This window comes from Artibeus jamaicensis, unplaced genomic scaffold (assembly GCF_021234435.1).
Source record: "Artibeus jamaicensis isolate MK-2021 breed Jamaican fruit bat unplaced genomic scaffold, CSHL_Jam_final contig_391, whole genome shotgun sequence".
Lineage (NCBI taxonomy): Eukaryota > Metazoa > Chordata > Mammalia > Chiroptera > Phyllostomidae > Artibeus > Artibeus jamaicensis.
This window is the reverse complement of record NW_026521814.1, coordinates 9,302,577-9,320,991: the sequence shown is the minus strand read 5'-3', so window position 1 is coordinate 9,320,991 and position 18,415 is coordinate 9,302,577. Positions and strand designations below refer to the sequence as shown.

General features: G+C 39.4%; 1 protein-coding gene across 1 annotated transcript in view; it reads left to right on the top strand.

Annotated features, from left to right (window-relative positions):
* The first annotated feature begins 266 nt into the window (after positions 1–266).
* The window catches only part of TLK1 (tousled like kinase 1), a 152,705-nt gene continuing 134,556 nt past the window's right edge, over positions 267–18,415 (top strand). The window contains exon 1 of the mRNA XM_037139532.2: positions 267–878. Within this exon, the coding sequence (XP_036995427.2) occupies positions 740–878 (139 nt within the window). The 5' untranslated portion in view covers positions 267–739. The remainder of the gene's footprint in view (positions 879–18,415) is intronic.

Below are 18,415 nucleotides of genomic sequence, written 5' to 3'. Positions count from 1 at the left end.
CCTCCCTCCGGCCGGCGAGGGGAGGTGGCCCCAGTGCACAGGAGTCCGCCGACCTAGGGCTCCCGCGCTGCGCCAGGATCCGCGGGTGCGCCAGGGGCGCCCGCATCTCCTCCCTCGCGCTCTCACTCCCTCCCCACACCCCCGCCCCCAACCCCTGGCAGGTCCCTCCCCCATGCCTGCTCCCGCGGCCGCCGCCGCTGCTACCGGAGGCGCAGGAGCCTCGCGATAGTGTTTGCACAGGCGGCGCGTGACGCCGCCGCCGACTGTAACTGATGCAGAGGTTACCCCGCCGCCTCAGCCGCCACCCACCGCCCGTCGCTCCCGCCACCCGGGCGACGCCGGGGGCCGACGCACTGCAGAGGTGCCGGCAGGTTCCGCCCGCGGAAGTCTCCTCGTCCGGCGCAGTCCGCGCTCCGCCCGCGCTTGGACGCCGGCACCGGCGGACGCCCCCTCGACGCCTCCGCCGCAGCGCTCCTTCCCTCCGCCTCTTCTCCGGCGCGCCCGCCTGCTCCCTCGCTTCTCCCCCTTTTCCTCCTCCCAGTCCCCTCTCCTCCCCTCACCTCTTCCCTCTCCCTCCCTCCTTCTCGGCTTCCTTCCCCCATCCCCTTGACTCTCCCCTCCCTGCCCTCGCTCTCTAGCTCGCCCACAGTGCGGCCCCCGCCATGACGGAGGCGGGTGCCGGTGCCGTTGCCGCCGTTGCCGTCGCAGGGGGGGAGTCGGGTTCCCAGAAAGTAGCTTGATGAGTGTCCAAAGTAGCAGTGGAAGTTTGGAGGGGCCGCCATCTTGGTCCCAGCTCTCCACGTCTCCAACCCCGGGCTCGGCGGCGGCGGCCAGGTCCCTGCTGAATCACACGCCGCCATCCGGGAGGCCCAGGGAAGGTAAGCGCCGTCGTACCCGCGCCGGTTCGAGGGCCTCCCCTCTCGCGCCGGGGCCCCCGCGCGCCCTTGTCCCCTCTCCTGGACCCCTGGGTGGGGGATGGTGGCGAGGTGGACGCGAGGCGGCCCGGCTCCGGGGAGGCAGTGCAGTGGCTGTGGGTGGTGGTTCGCGGGTGGTGGAGGAGACGGACGAGGGGGCGAGCGCTGGCTGGAGGGGATGGGGCGCTGCGGGCGCACAGACTCGTCCAGGATTCTTAGGAGCCAGTCCTCCTAGGGTGGGAAGCCTACCCCTGAACCCGAGCCCCTTTCTGCTCCATTTGCTAGTACACTCAGTACTCTTAACCTCCTGGCCTCCGGTCTCTGGTGGGTTTTCCCTCCCGTTGAAGCATTCATCCTCGAGCCCCCTCCCCTTCACTCGCGCACTCCTCCCATAGAGGCGGTCCTCGCTTTGCGAGCTCTGCTGCCTGGACCTGGAGGATGTTCCTCGTTTGCAGGGTCTCTGCCCTTTGGGGAGAGCCACTGAAAAGATCAAAGCCGACATTGATCCCTTGGTTGGTTCCCTAGAGCAATTTGAAGGGTAGATTGTCTGGTGGGCAGGCTTTTAAAACCACCCCTTCAGATGGTTGCAACTTTTTTACCTTAGCCATCACCTCTTACGTGTTTTTTTTTTTCGGTACGTTATCTCATTACTGCAAGTAGGCTACTGTTCTTCTCTGACAGGGTCGTGGGTTTTGTGGAAAATATCTGCGTAAAGGTTACTGCAACACGCACTAGATCGGTTACAATTGTTTTCTAAGTTTTTGGCTTCTTGCACGCAATTGTGCTGCCACCAGATGTAGCAGTTACACAGCTAGTAAGGCACTGGAATGTTTGTGACTGAAATTTCAACTTGCTGTAATTTAACTTTAAGTATATCACATAAAATGAAATTTAGGAGAGCGTGCATTTATGGGGGAAGAATAGATGTGCTTAGAATCGCGTTTAACGCTCTTTTGTCTGGAAAACGTTGAGGGTTATTTATCAGCAATTGGGAAATGGGTTGTTCACTCCCAGTTGTGTCACACAAGGAGATCGTAGCCACCTTTTTTAAAAAACCGTCTGGCAGTCCAGTGCTCTAGTGAATAGTCTAAAGAAAGCAGGAGCTCTGATTTATGTTAGGCATCGATGGGATTAATTTACTTCGAGAATATCTGCCAATTTTTGCTAAGAGGCTTGACAATTGTTAAGTGTTTTGTGCCCTGAATCCACTGGTTCCGGCATAGCATTCTTTGTCATTTTGTTCCTGGGAGCATGTGTGAAAGTGACAATAGGCTTAAAGATTGGCACGAATTTGCTCTAGAAAATTCATGGGAAGGTTTGATTTATGGCATCCACTAACCTTGCTGAATACGTTGACTGACGTTTCCCCCTTTTCATCACACCCCTAACGCTGAGTTCTGATTATTAGAAGATGAGAGTTTGTTTATTCACTAACTGAAATTCAGTTCATTTGCATTTAAAAATTTGTAAGTGAATGTTTTAAAATGTTTTGTAAATAGAGCAGTTGGTTACTTTTGTCGTTTCATTAACAAGCTGAATGATAGTGTTTATGAGTCGAAGTGTAATGAGTGATAGTAAATGGTGGTCTTGGAAAAGACTCCTTTTTTAAGGCTGTACCTTTTTTCATGCATTCATTCATTCCTCAAATACTTACTGAACCATTTTTTATAAGCGAGGTGCTGTACTAAATCAGACATGGTGTTGAATTGTTCAACTGTGACACCTATTATCAGTATAGGTAATTTGGGGGCTGCAAAATCTAGATTGTGAGTTTTTGAGGTTACATCAACTTCAGTTGAAAAAAACTTCTATAGTGTTCTGCACTTTTCCTGATGTTTGACGATTTTGAGGGGTTGGAATGATTTAACTTGAATTTCCAAATGACCAGAATTTCCTCAGCAGTTTAGATTACAGTAGATTTTTATGTAACCTAAACTAGTGGTGTATTTCTTTTTGACCAACCAACATGCAAGTTAAAACTGTGTTACCCTCTCTAGAGTTGTACTACATTCACCTTGAAACTATAGTCTCAGCTTTCACTAATGCTGACAGGAATTGCCTGTACTAAGAGCCAAGTATCAAGATGGAGACGTTTTCAATTGAGTAGGATCTCGGATCTCAGTTTTTATTTTGACAGGTGTTTAGTGTCTTTCCCAGGTATTCATTTAGTATGTTGCATACATTGACATTAACTGAGAGGGCTTTCAACTTCTGGTGACTGCTAGTCAGGGTTGTTAGTATAAATGGGACCTGAATATTCATGTCAAGGAGAGAACAAACTGAAAAATTGAGCCAAGTTAATATAGTACCTAATAGTGAATTTTAAACTTAAAAGATATACACATGCATATTTACCCATATAAAGGTTACCTCCATATATGGATGAACTTTTAAGCAAACTTTGAAAATGGGTTTTTTTAAAGATGTGTGCTAAGTAGCTTTAAAAATTAATTATTTTGAAGTTTTGATATATTTGAAACCAAAAGAGTATAAGCTGATTGTTTTTAATGCCCCATATTTTGGCTTTTCCCCTTTCTTTCTCACCCTGTTATTATATTGATGTAGTTTTACTTAATTACAAATAAACACTTTTAAGTATTACAAAAATTAGGACTATATTTGAAATGAGGAATTTGTGTAATATAGTATAGACTATTTTTATTTTCTTGGGAGCTCCAAAATCTCAAAGCTTTTCCTTTATCAATCTTGAACTTTTCTGAGAGATTCTCAGAATGTAGTTAGCCACCTTGTCTCGTTTACACCTGTGATCTCTGTTGTGTTTTATCTTTTAATAATCCTGTGATTAAGGAAGTTAAGAAATTAAGTACATTTTCAAATAAATGTCAGTTTTGCTATGTTGTGGCCTCAAAACTTAGCTAGATAAGCAGTTGAGGGTTTTCATATATCAGTACATGGGTACTTTTGAATGCGTTATTCCTAAGAGTCAAATTAAAGGTTATACAAAAGGCTTGTATTTTTTGTTTTGTTTGTTTCAGCCTACTGGATATGCAAATTTGCTTTACTTGTATGTAAATACTGAAAGTATTTGGTTAAAAAGATAATATCGCAGTATAATTAAATTGTTGCTTTCTGTTTCCATATTTACAAACTGCATCCCTTAAATAGAAGAATTAAAGTATTTGACTCCAGATGACTGAGTAGTACCTGTAGGGAGATGTTAAAAATAAAGGTGTGCCAGGTGGCCCTTTAATTTCTTGAAGTCACTCACTGAAAGATGATAGGGGTGTAATGTTTAAGGATTCCACCTCATGAATAGATATGCTATAGGTGGGTATATTTCTTTTTGACCAGCTGGTATGCAAGTTAAAACTGTGTTAATCCTCTCTAGGGTATATATTCATCCCGAAGCTATAGTCTCACATTTCACTAATACTAAAAGGAGTTGCATATATGAATTCCCAGGTATCAAGATGGAGACCATTTCAGAGACATATTTACATATTAAGGGGGAGAGAGAAAGAGAAACCCAGGATAGTTAAGAGTTCTGGGAGTCTGTCCCTGAGAAGTGGACTTGCTTTAGCCTATTTGGTATCAGGACCTCTTTACTCTCTTAAAAATTATTGAGGACTCTAAAGAGATATTGTTTATGTGGGCTATTTCTGTTGATATTTACTATATTAGAAAGGAAATCATTTCAAAGATATTTATTAACTTAGCTAAAATAATAAGCTATTTACATGTTAACACATTTTTAAACAGTAAATATTCTAAAGCAACTTTAGTGAAACTAGTGGATTGTTTTATATTTTTACAAATAACTTCATTTTCTGGCTTAGGAGAAGACAGCTGGATTTTGCTTCTGCTTTCAAGAGTCTGTTGTGATTGTTTTGACTGACATATGTGAAGAGATTCCAGCTTCACATAGATATGTAGTTGGGGAAAAATCACTATTGTAATAGCTTTTTGAGAAGTTGCACATATTTTTAATATTACACCAAAATTCGACAAGCGGCAGTTTTTTTAAATGGTCACTTGTAATGTGGCAATACATTGTATTCCAGAAGTGTCTGTAGGGCCCACAGGAAATCTTGGACCATACATTTAGCCTAAAGAAGAGACTGCTTAAAGGGTGGGAAACATGATAGCTGTTTTCAAGGATTTCAAACACAAATAGAAGAGAGAATAAATTTATTCTGTTATTTTTGAAGGTGCACTAACACATGGAAGTTCGAAGGCATAGATTGAATTCAGTATAATTTTTTTAAAAGAATGTAAGAACTGTATATAGCAGCTAGAATTATCCAACAGTGGAAAGAACTGCCTGTTGAAGTATTTAGCTAAAAGAATTTAAAGCAGACTACAGGGACATTTTAGGGGGAAGCAAGATAAAATTCTGTAGATTCTTATTTTGGGTGCTATTGGATTAAGTTACTTAAGGTCCCATCCAATTTAAGAATGTAAGCTTTCTGTGATTCTTTGAAAATCCCTAAATATAGTTAAATTGTACTTGTATATCCCTGAATGTTTTTGAATATTCTCTTAAGTGAGTAGTATGAAGCTATTGTTGACTTTATTACTATTTTGCATTTTTATTGTGCTTTGCCTCCGAGATTTTTTGTATATTTTCTGGAATCAACACTATCAGTCTTCCTGAAATCTTGCTAAATTCCCTGTGAAATATAATAAGCTTTGAAGACATTTTAGGGAATCAGATATTGCTTATGATACAGTTTAGTAGGGCTGTAATATATTTGGATACAGAACTTTAGAATACTGTTGGGGGGCTAATTTTCAATTTTGATAGAAACTGCCACCAGTCTGTATGGTCTTTTATTTGTAATTGTTTATGTGATTGCAGAAGTAATATGCTTAATCTGTGTTACTGGCATTAAAAGCCAGAGAGTTTGAAAAGAGGACACTTGAAAAAAATGTCCTTAAATTGATCTTTCTTGAATTAAAAAAATGCACATTAAGGACATAAATAAAATGAATTTTAATGATCTTATTCAGAGAATTATACATGTAATATTTATAATAGCCTACAATTCCCATTTTATTTTTATAACATAATCTCTTTTGTGAGTTGGATTGAAAGGTTAGGTTTTAGCCCTTGCTGGTATGGCTTAGTTGACTGAGTGCTGGCCTGTGAATTGAAAGGCATTGATGTTTCTCTCCCTCTCTTTCTCCTTCCCTTCCCTTCTCTCTGAAAATAAATAAATAAAATCTTAAAAAATAAAAAGAAAAAAGAAAGGTTAGATTTTAGGAGGTGAGAAGTTGAGCATAAATTCCCCTAACTTTCTTGAGGTCAACTTAATAAGTGTAGTGATACACAGCTGGAGACTTGTACTTGTTCCATTTCTATTTGAAGCTCATTTGCTATAGAAGAGCCATAGGAATAAGTCATTTAGTTTTATGAAGTCCTTATGCTTATTTTTAATTTTCAAAAATCTCAGAATTAGTGTTATAAATTAGAAGAAGTAGTATGGTAGAGATAAGAAAGTGCATCATTGATTGTAGTTGAAATCCAAGTGTAGTCTCCTCTTTACCATTAACTAGCTGCATGACCTTGGACAAGTTGCTATCTCTGCTTCAGTTTCAATAAAATGAGAATTATAGAACTGAAGAGGGCCTAGGAATCAAGTGAATCAAAACCTCTCCATTTTTTATTGATGAGGAAACTAAGATGGTTTGCCCAGGCTTTGACTGTAAGAGGGTTGGTTCTAAAATCTAGTTGCCTGATTCCCAACTTGGTGCTTTTTCCAGTATATTTTGTGGCTTCTTTTCATCTGTAACATGAGAGGATTGGATTCCAGGCTCTCAAAGGTCTCTGCCAGCTGAAAAATGTTATTCTTTTGACATTAGTCCTAATATAATTACCTGGAGGAAAGTTTGTGTACTGGTGAAAGAAGTGTTTTTGAAGAAACAGTGTGACCTTTTCAGGGTTATGATTTGGTTCGTTAATACAGAGCAGGCACCTGCTTTCTTACCAAAAAGTTTTTAAGTTTAGGAGCATGGTAATTAGTGTGCCAGGTGATCTAATTTTTTTCATGATCTACATTCTAAAACACTGTTTTGAGTATATTAAAATGATGTAAATTATGTAAATAACAATGTGGTACTCTGAAGTGAATTATGGTGATTGCTCCTCAGAAATTATTTCTTCAGTATTTGTCCCCTTGAATTAGGTGCCTCTGTACCTTAGGGTCCTATCAGATTGTTAATTTTATAGCACCTCCATCATGCTCCCTTTGATTATAGTTTTATTTATGTTGCCTACTAGACAAAGGTCTTGAATTCAGAGACTGCATTTTTTTCCCTATTACCATTTCTATCTTATACCCTTCTCTCTGCCTACAATCACTATTGTAGTGAACTTTCCTTTTTGTTTGATCCCACCAGAGCTGTCGGTCTGCTGTCTGTGGGTCTGTCTCTGTTTTGCTTGTTAGGTTCAGTTTGTTCACCAAATTCCACATTTGAGTGAAACTGTATAGTGTTTGTCTTTCTCTGACTGGCTTATTTCCCTTAGCATAATGTTCTCCAGGTCCATCCGTGCTGTTGCAAAGGGTAAAATTTTCTTCTTTTTTACTGCCAAGTAGTATTCCATTGTATAAATGTCCCCTAGTTGTTTTTACCCACTCATCTACTGATGGACATTTGGGCTGCTTCCATATCTTGGCAATTTTTAGTAATGCTGCAGTGAACATAGGGGTGCTTATGTTCTGTTGACTTAATGTTTCGGATTTCTTTGGATAAATTCCCAGAAGTGGTATTGCTGGGTCATAAGGCAGTTCCATTTTTAATTTTTGAGTTATCTCCAGACTGCTTTCCGTAGTGGCTGCACCAGTCTGCATTCCCACCAACAGAGCACAAGGGTTCCCCTTTCTCCACAACCTCACCAGCATTTGTTTGTTGATTTATGGATGGTAGCCATTCTCACTGGTGTGAGATAATATCCTCATTGTGGTTTTAATTTTCATTTCTCTGATGATTTAGTGATGATGAGCATCTTTTCATATATCTTTTGGCCACCTGTGTGCCCTCTTTGGAGAAGTGTCTATTCAGGTTCTTTGATTGATTGCTTTTTCAGTGGATATTAATTTCTTACTGTATGTATCGGCGAATATGTTCTCCCATTCAGTGGGTTGTCTTTTTATCTTGTTGATGGTTTCTTTTGCTTTGCAAAAACTTTTTTAGTTTGATGTAGTCCCAGTTTGTTTATTTTTTGTCTCCCTTGCCTGAGGGGATGTATCAGAAAAAAATATTGTTATGAGCAATGTCCAAGATTTTACTACCTATGTTTTCTTCTAGGATTTTGATTTTTTCAGGCTTAACGTTTACAGCTTTAATCCATTTTGAATTTATTCTTGTGTGTGATGTAAGAGGTGATTCAGTGTGTTTTCATTTCCCCATTTTCAGTGCACACTAGGTAGGATGTCCTTTATGGAGTTGGCATCCAACAAAAAGTTTTGTTGAAGACTGTTGTTTTCTTTAAAATGAAGTGACTATGTGTCTTAATAATACATATTGAAGGCTCAGGAAGCATATTTTAAGCATTCTTAGGCTTAAAGCATTCTTTAAGCTTATTAAAATAAGCATATTTTAATAATTCTTAGGTACGTATATTTGAGAGAGTGATATGGATAGCAGTAACAATAACAGCTGAGATTTAGCGTTTGTACATGGTAATTCATTTAATTCTTATAACTGTGAGAAACATACGATTATTCTCATTTTATAGATGAGGAGACTGAAGCACAGAGACGGGAAGACGCGTGCCAGGTGGGACTCAGTGTAGTAAATGTTAGTGCTGAGATTGGAACCAAGTCTGCATTTTAACTACTGGATATAGTGCCTAAAATACAGAAATTTGGCTTGGGATAATTGATTATTTTTCCTAAGTAAACTTAATTTACTTGCCAGTCCTTTAGGTTGGTCATTCAGTTTACCTCTAAACTTTTAATACTTTTTTAAAAGATTTTATTTACTTTTTTAGAGAGGGGCAGGGAGGGAGAAGGAGAAGTAGAGAAAACAGCACCGTGTAAGAGATACATTGATCAGTTGCCTCTCACACTCCCAAACTGGGGACCTGGGCCACAATCCAGGCATGTGCCCTGACTGGGAATCAAACTGGTGACCTTTTGATTCGCAGGCCTGTGCTCAATGCACTGTGTCCCACCAGCCAGGGCTTAATAATTTTTTTTATGTGGTTTTTAAACATGTTTGAAGATAATGGCTAAAAACACACACACATAAAAAACCCAAAACCAAACAACCCGATTTAGAAAGTTGTACCAGCAGTGCAGATCTTACTTATATTTCATATTTTCAGATAATGCTTACTACTTTGATGAAAAATGTTAGAAGTTCACAAATGAAAAATCTTATTTTCATGTTTAATCTAAATTGGAATGTCATTTACCTTAATATTTTGGCCTTGTAAGCCCACTATAGCCATAACATTAGAATTTGAACAAGAACTTTCCAGTGTCAATGTTCACTTATTGAGGAGGCTGGCTTTCTAACCTGATGCATAAGACTCTGAACAAAATTGAGATGGTTTAGTTGAAGCTCAGTCTATATGCAGTATTTTCCCCAAACATTTAGTTTTATTTCTTTGTTGCATACAAAACAACCCCCTTGGTAACATGTATTATTTAGTAAATCTTACAAGATTTGGAACTTGAATGGGTTGATAGGAATTCAAAGCATAGGGTGGAAAGATAAGCAGAGCTGATGCAAGTGGTAGGATATGAAACAAATCTCAGTGTGATTTGATTATTAGGTCTGAAATTGTGTGAATTTCAAGAAGACATTATACCTACATTTAAGTAAACATGCTTATATTCTAAAAGTTGGCATTGAAAAGCCAATGGTGAGTGATTTGGGGGGATGACTTGTAATGATTGTTCTTCACTTATATGAATTGTTAAGAATTTGATTGTGAGGCTCATGAATTTGTGCCTTTTCTTGGAAACTAATTTATGTAGAGAGAATGACAAACTTTGGGTTTATATTCTTAAGCGTTACATTCTTAAGCTTTAACCTGGTAAGTGCTGGTTGTTAAATGTGACATGATCGCATGCTTGACACTGTGTGTGCTTTCCGCCTGAGACGCGGATAGTGCCACTGGGAAAGTCACAAGGGTTTGTGTGTAGCCAGTCAGTTCATCCTGTCTTTCATGGTACCTGACGCATGTTTTTTCTTGTTTTTCTAATAAGTTGTGTTTGCCTGCTGCTTTAAAGAATGCAGTTTTTCCTTTTTCTAGTCACAGGTTTTTAAAAGCATCACTACAATTAATGTAGTTTAGTCAACTTTGTTACTTTTTAAACTTATTTATCTCACTTATTTAAAAAAATACATGTACTTATTAATGTTAGGTCTGGTTCACAGCACTTTGTAAATAGTAACTCCTTTACTTCTAACAATCATATGAAATAAGTACTAGTATATTCCTATTTTACAGATGGCGAAATTAAGGCATATGGAGATTAAGCAACGTCTCCAGGGGCACACAGAGAATATGTATCAGCATGAGGATTCAGACTAGGCTCCTGAGTACATATTAAGTGATAGGCACACTGTTCTGTCAGTGTATGCCACTAAATGGATGTACTGTAATTTACTTAGCTAACCATTTTTCTTTAGGTAGTGTGTTAGTCACATTTGTTTTTCTTACTTGTGATAAAAACGATACAAGCTTTGCTAAAAGAAAAATAATTCATTGGCTTCATAACTGGGAATTTCATGTATGGAAAAGGATGAAATGGCTTTAGGAGCAGCTTTAGACCCAAGATCTCAGATGATGTCATTGAGCCTCTTTGTCTTCATTCTCTTGCTTCTGGAGCCTCACATGTATCTTTTAGCTTGGCAACTATACTGGAAAGACAGCTTCTCTTTTCTAATGTCCACATATCAGTTCTGGGTTGATGCTCATGTTTTCTGATTGTCAATTCCTTAACCAACCATTGGGACCTGGCTGATGAAGTATGGCAACGTAGCCATTAGAGCTGTCGGTGGGGTGAGTTGGGGACCTACAGAAAGCCAGGATTCATAGTCCCCTTAAAATCAGATGGATTAGGTGCGTGGTAGTTTTTCAGAGAAAGGGATCATGCTGAACGAAAACAATTTAACTACTTTATTTTTCAGACCATAGAGGCACTTAGGTTTTAGAGGAGGAAAATGGGGGAGGGGAATTGGAAGCAAAAAAATGTGGTAAAATATTTAATAATATAACATAATATCTCACCAGTGTAAATGTAAAGCTACATTTGGACTATAAGATGCACCCCCCTTTCCTCCAAAATTTGGGGGGGAGTGCATCTTATAGTCTGAAAAATGATATACTTCTATAGGTAGTTATTTAGGTTATTTTTTTTTAATTTATTTTAAATTTAAATTTTATTTTTTATTTTTTTCTGTTACAGATAATGATATAATGAATATCTTTTAAGTTCTTTTAAGGTGATTCCTAGTGGAATTTTCAGGGCAAAAAGTATAAAACAATTTTAGGGCTTTTGATAAATGTTGCTCGATTATTATTTGAAGGATTACACTCCACTCATCTTATACTACCATTGCATGAAATGGGCATGTATTTTTTGACCTAGGTGGAGTTCAACTCATCCTAGGAATTACTGGGCTTAGATATTAACACAGTGCCCTGCGCTTAACCAGAGTGGCAAACCTGGCACTGAACATGTATCCAGTCCAAATAATCAAATGCTTCATTATAATTTCTCTGGGCATTTCTCACTCTCACTACTTAAAAGTTTTTACTTTATTGTTTTTAACAACCATAGAACCAAAAGGCTAGTAAGTGGCAGTGTGCTGCAAGATCCTGGCCTCTACTCCTCTTGCCCCCATTGTCTCCGGACTTGGACCTGTTTGACAGCATTCTATACTTAGCTTGGGGTATTGGTACTTTGTGTTAAAAGCATTAGAAAGTTAGTCTAACATAACATAATGTAAGTAATAGTTACAAGTACATATTTGTTAGACATGGGGTATAGTTTGGGTTATGCCACTTACTCTAGTAACTTAACCTCAGTGTCCCACCCATAGATTTTCTTCATCGTTCATGAGACAGTATTACCAACAACTTCACAAGGCTGTGAGAATGAAGCGGGAAATTTGTGGCACATTAACCAGTCAATATGTGTTAACTATTACTGTTATATGTAGATATAATGATACTGTACTATTTAATTTCTTTTTTAAATGGTAAGAATAGGGAACAAGTACTATTTGGATAAAGGTGTCATATGGTTAGAGCATACTTGACTTACATGAATTGTCTCCCTGGCCTGTTAAGATTTCTAGCAGAGCTGTGTCCTAATAGAGGCAGATTTCAAATGGTGTTCTAAATTGCTACTTTCATCATTTTAGTTCTTGTAATTTTTTAGGGCTTGAGAGTTGATCATATTTATGAGACATGCTTCTAACTTTTAAGCAAGCACCAAATACTAGATTTGGATTAGCAGTGTTTATGCTTTATCTTTGGTATGTAGAAATATGCTTTAAAGAACTACATTGAAAATTATAAAAGGGACCTGCATTGTGTTTTTGTGTTCCTGTTTGTTTTGTTTTTAAACATTTATCTTTAGAGAGAAGGGAAGGGGAGGAGAAAGAGAGGGAGGGAAACATCAATGTGTGGTTGCCTCTCTCACACCCCCAACTGGGGATCTGGCCTGCAACCTAGGCATGTGCCCTGACCCAGAATAAAACCAACGACCTTTCAGTTTGCTGGACAATGCCCAACCTACTGAGCCATACCAGTCAGGGTGTGTGTTTCAGTTTGTGCCCAGAAGAATGCTTTGTGTACACTAGGTGCTTAATAATGTGTGTTTACTAGTGGGAGGATAGGCAGTGGAGCATAGAGGTTAGGATTGTGGGTTTACTATAGAACTGTGTTTGTATCCTTTATCACTTCTGATCTTGGGCCACTTATTTGCTGTTATTGTTTGTGTGTATGTGCAAATGCATGAATAACATTTAAGCAGCATTCCCTCATCTGTACATGTTTTCCTATTGCACATTTGTCATAATTATCCTTTAATTGCATGTATACTAACTTATTTATTTAAAAAATTTTTTAAATATATTTTTTATTTTATTAATTGTGCCATGACATTTGTTCTATTTCCCCCCGTTCCCCTCCACCCTGCACACCATTCCCCCACCATTCCCCCCCTTTAGTTCATGAACATGTGTCTCAAGTTCTTTAGATTCTGTATTTCCCCTACTATTCTTACCCTCCCCCTATCTATTTTCTATCTACTGTCTATGCTACTTATTTTCTGTACCTTCTCCCCCCTTCTCCTTCTCCCATTCCCCTGTTGCTTACCTTCCATGTGATCTTCATTTCTATGGTTCACTCCTGATCTAGCTGTCCTCTTAATTTGCTTTTGTTTAGGTGTGGTTGTTAATAACTGTGAGTTTGCTGTCCTTTCCCTGTTCATCTTTTTTGTCTTCTTTTTCTTAGGTAAGTCCCTTTAACATTTCATGTAGTAAGGGCTTGGTGATGATGAAGTCCTTGAATTTGATCTTATCTGAGAAGCACTTTTTCTGTCCTTCCATTCTAAATAAAAGCTTTGCTGGGTAGAGCAATCTTGGTTGTAAGTCTTTGGTTTTCATGACTTGGAATACTTCTTTCCAGCCCCTTCTTGCCTGCAAGGTGTCTTTTGAGAAATCAGCTGACAGTCTGATGGGGACTCCTTTGTAGGTGACTGTCCCCTTATGTCTTGCTGCCTCTCTAGGATTCTCTCCTTCATTTTAATCTTGGCTAATGTAATGATGATGTGCCTTGGTGTGTTCCTTCTTGGGTTCAACTTCTTTGGGACTCTCCGAGTTTCCTGGATTTCCTGGAAGTCTATTTCCTTTGCCAGAATGGGGAAGTTTTCTTTTATTATTTGTTCAAATAAGGTTTCCACTCGTGACTGCTCCTCTTCCCCTTCTGGTACCCCTATAATTCGGATGTTGGAGCGGTTAAAGATATCCTGGAGGTTCCTAAGACTCTCTTCACTTTTTTGAATTCTTGTTTCTTCATATTTTTCTATTTGGTCATTTTTTCCTTCCTTCTGGTCTACTCCCTTGATTTGAGTCCCAGTTTCCTTTCCATTACTATTGGTTTCCTGTGCATTACCATTCATTTCAATTAGTTTAGCCTTCATATGTTCTTCTAATTTGTGACTGAAATCAACCAGTTCTGTGAGCATCCTGATCAGCAGTGTTTTGAACTGTGCATCTGAAAGTTTGGCTATTTCTTCATCGCTTAGATTTATTGGCTCTGGGGCTCTGAGTTGTTCTTGAGCCATGTTTTTAGTTTTTATCTGTTTGTGCCTGTTACGTATGAGGAGAGGCACCCTAGGTGTTCACCAGGGCGGGGCCACCCAGGTCGCTGGTTTGTGATGCTGTATGTGGGGGCGGGGTCAGAGAGGGAGAAATGGCGGTTCTTTCCGCTCTTCCAGTCCTCCTCATCACTCCCCCCCACCTGTTTATCTGAACAACGCAAATGTGCGAGCCTGCCGCCCTGCACCTTGTGGTCTCAATGCTCGTCTCTTCACTGGTTTATCTGCATGCAAATGCGTGGCCTACCGCAGAGAGTCAGCCAGGCCTCTTCCCTGTGTCAGCCCGTAGCTAGCCTGCTCCTGGGATCCCCGGCCTTGGCTGCCTGTGTACTGCCCGGGGCGGGGGACCTTTTCTGCCTGACCCGCTCCGCTGCTGGCTTCGCCCCCTCACCAGTTTAGCTGAGCGGTTCGTTGTTTTCGGGCTCCGTATTGTCGATTTTCTGTGTGGTTTGGTTGCGTTTATTGTTGTTAAAACTTTGTTGTTTTTAGATTTGGTTGTGCGAGGACGCAGTGTTTCCACCTATGCCTCCATCTTGGTGGAAGTCCTGAATGTATACTGGCTTATTTAGATAATATCTATACCGGAACTTCATTATAATTGTTAGTCTTATTTATTTTTACTGTACAATATTGTGGCATTTATTATGCATGTAATCGTTTTTCTTCTTTTGAATTATTTTAGTATACATTTCAGTGATTTGGTTAACTGGGCAAAAGGAGTTGCATATTTTGATGTCATTTAATCTGTATTGTCATTAATGTTTTTCCAATGGGTTAACTAGGATTTTAAAGTCTGTTACTGCTTCTCAGGGTGAATCAGTTGTCAGAGCTCTAGAGTTTTATAGAAACCTTATTGGTACAATTTATTCATTCAGCAAGTATTTCTGGACCTGGAGCTTAGCACTGGGAAAGGATATATGAGATACAGTTCCTGTCTTCTAGTAGCTTGATCACAGTCTAGTGAGGAAGACTGTAATTTGTAACGTGTAATTTATACTTTTAAAAAACACTGTGTGCATCAGATGAAACAATATGAGTTGCCAGCTTTCAGCTTCTGATATGAAAAGAACTATAATATAGTTGTAGCATATAAATACTATATCAAGGTGTTATTCATTGGTCATTTGGTTGGTGGAAACAAACTTAAGCAAAACAGATGCATTATTATAAGGATATAGGGCTGGATATCCCTTAGAACCTAGGTAGACCTCAAGGGGACTGAACCACAGTAGTGCTATTATCTTGTGGGTCATAGCACAACCCTTTCTAGTCCTGTGAAGTAAAGTTCTCTGAAAAAGGAAAAGTGTAGAGGGAGGAAATTGTATTTCTGTCACAGAGCACGAATAGAGTATTCCCTAGAGAAGGGAATTAGGCAGTTTTCCTACAGTTTAACTATTTTTTATTAAACGTTTTATTTACTGAATTTTAGAGAGAAGGGAAGGGAAGGAGAAAGAGAGGGAAAGAAACATCAATGTGTGGTTGCCTGTCATGTGGCCCCAACTGGGGACCAGGCCTGCAACTCAGGCATGTGCCCTGACTGGGAATCGAACCAGTGACCCTTTGATTTGCAGCCTGCGCTCAATCCACTGAGCTACACCAGCCAAGGCCAGTTTAACTATTAAATGGTATCTTTGTTTCAGTTGGTATGTCTTTTTTTTTTTTTTTTAAGATTTTTATTTGTTTATCTTTAGAGGGGAAGGGAGGGAGAGAAACATCAATCTATGGTTGCCTTCGTGTGTCCCCTGCTGGGAATTGGCCTGCAGGGAACCGGCCTGCAACCCAGGCATGTGCCCTGACTGGGAATCGAACCGTGATTGTCTGGTTCGCAGGCCCGTGCTCAATCCACTGAGCTACACCAGCCAGGTCAGTTGGTATGTCTTGATTGTAAGTAACCTTGGCTTAATATTTGTAACAAAAGTTCATTGGCAATTTTTTTCTTTTTCTTGAAAAAAATATTTTAATTTATTTTTAGAGGGGGGAAGGGAGGGAGAAAGACTGGGAGGGAAACATTGATGGGTTGTATGTGCCCTGACCAGGAATCCAACCAGTGACTTTTTGCTTTGCAGGAAGATGCCCGACCAACTGAGCCACACTGGTCAGGGCAGCCAAATTTTCTTGAAGTCTGTATCTTAGGGATCAGACTCTAATGTCAATCGTTGTTATGGTTGATGGAACTATTTTCTCCATTAGGTTTTTTCTTTTTATATATGTATCTTTTCCACTGTATAAAGGTTTATACTTTGACTAAATTAAATTAACCAGTTTTTCCTTGTGATATTTTTAAGGATAGTTCTTTAAAAGTCATTATTCTCTAAAGTTTAAGTACTCTAATTTTAGTGTGATTCAATTTTATTTTTTAATTGTATATGGTGCTGTACTTTTCATTATTGAAACATAAACACATATAGAAAAACCATACAAGTTGATGCTCAGTGAATTCGTATAAACTACCATCTGTATAACTGTTGCTAAGTAAAGACATAGAACATAGAACATGGCCATCACTTTAGAAGCCCTCTCCCTGCCTCCATCAGTCCATCATTACCTTCTCCTCAAAGCAATCAGTATCCTGACTTAATTGTGCCTATTCTTCAACTTTATATTCATGGGATCATACAGTATGTTTTATTTCTAGCTGCTCCACATGTTTTTAAGATTCATCCATGTTAATTCCTGTAACTGTGGTTCATTTTTATTGTTTTATAATGTTACTTTCTATGCGCATACCCCTATTTATTTATAAAATCTGGTGATGGATGTTTGGATTGTTTCCACTTCCTGACTGTTACTAATAACACTGTATGAATGTGCTTATACCTATGCTTATACCTTCATACACTATCTGTTGAGTTTGTACCTAACAGTAAATTTGCTAGGTTATAGGGCATGGGAGTGTTTGCCTTTAGTAGATACTGCCAATTTCCTAAAGTGGTTGTATTGGTTTACTTTCCCGTGAACAGTATATAAGAGTTCCCATTGCTCCATATCCTTGCTGACAATTGGAATTGTTAGTATTTATTTTCGTTATTTTCATGGCTGTGAGGTGTTGTTTGTTGTTTTAATTTTCATTTTCCTGAGCTGATATGTTCATCATTTTTTCATAAGTTATTGGCTTTTGGAGATCTGTTGTAAAGTGTTTGTTCAAATATTTTGGTCAGTTTTTCTTTGTGTCTGTGTTTACAAAAAAATTACCTGGAGAAATTCTTTTTGTATTTTGCACAAGCACCTTTTTTTTTTTAAATTATAAACATTCCCTACCCCGACATGTTGCAGTTCATCTCAAGAGTTTTCTGATTTGTTTATTAAGATTTATTTTATTTTATTTTTAAATAACGGGGAGGGAGGGCGGGAGGGCGGGAGGGAGGAAGAGAGGGAGAGAAACATCAGTGTGTGGTTGTCTCTTAGGCACCTGCTTCTGGGGACCTGGCCTGCAACCCAGGCATGTGCCCTGACTGGGAATTGAGCTGGTAATCGTTTGGTTTGCAGGCCAGCATTCAATCCATTGAGCCACACCAGCCAGAGCCTAATTTTTTTTTTTAAGATACTTACTTTTAGAGAGAGGGAAAGGGAAGGAGAAAGAGGGAGAGGCACATCAGTGTGTGGTTGCCTCTTACACTCCCTGGACTGGGGACCTGTCTGGCAACCCAGGCATGTGCCTTGACTGGGAATTGAACCAGCGACCCTTTGGTTTGCAGGCCCGTGCTCAATCCACTGAGCTATACCAGCCTGAACTCGTTTTTTTTTTCCTTCTTTTGACCTCTTGGTGACTTAGGAGTATGTTAATTTTTACATGTTTATGATTTTCCCAAATTTCTTTCTGTAACTGATTTCTTTGTTTTTTTAATGACTTTTTAAAAATTTATTGATTTCTAATTTAATTCCATTGTGGTCAGAGAATATTTGTATGCTTTCAGTCTGTTTCAATTTATTGATGCTTGTTTTATGGCTTAGCATATATGGTCTGCCCTGGAGAATGTTCCATGTATGCTTTAGAAGATGTGTATTCTATTGTTGGATGGCGTGTTCTCTAGGTATGTTAGGGTGGTCGGTGACTTGGGCTGTGAAATAATTCACAAAGAGAAGAAAGTGTAAAGTTTTAATTCACTCTCCAGCAAAGGAGTGGGGCATGGTGTAGAGAGATAACACCAGCATCATGGGATGGGGGCTTTGAGCTTTTATTAAATTCTAATTGGG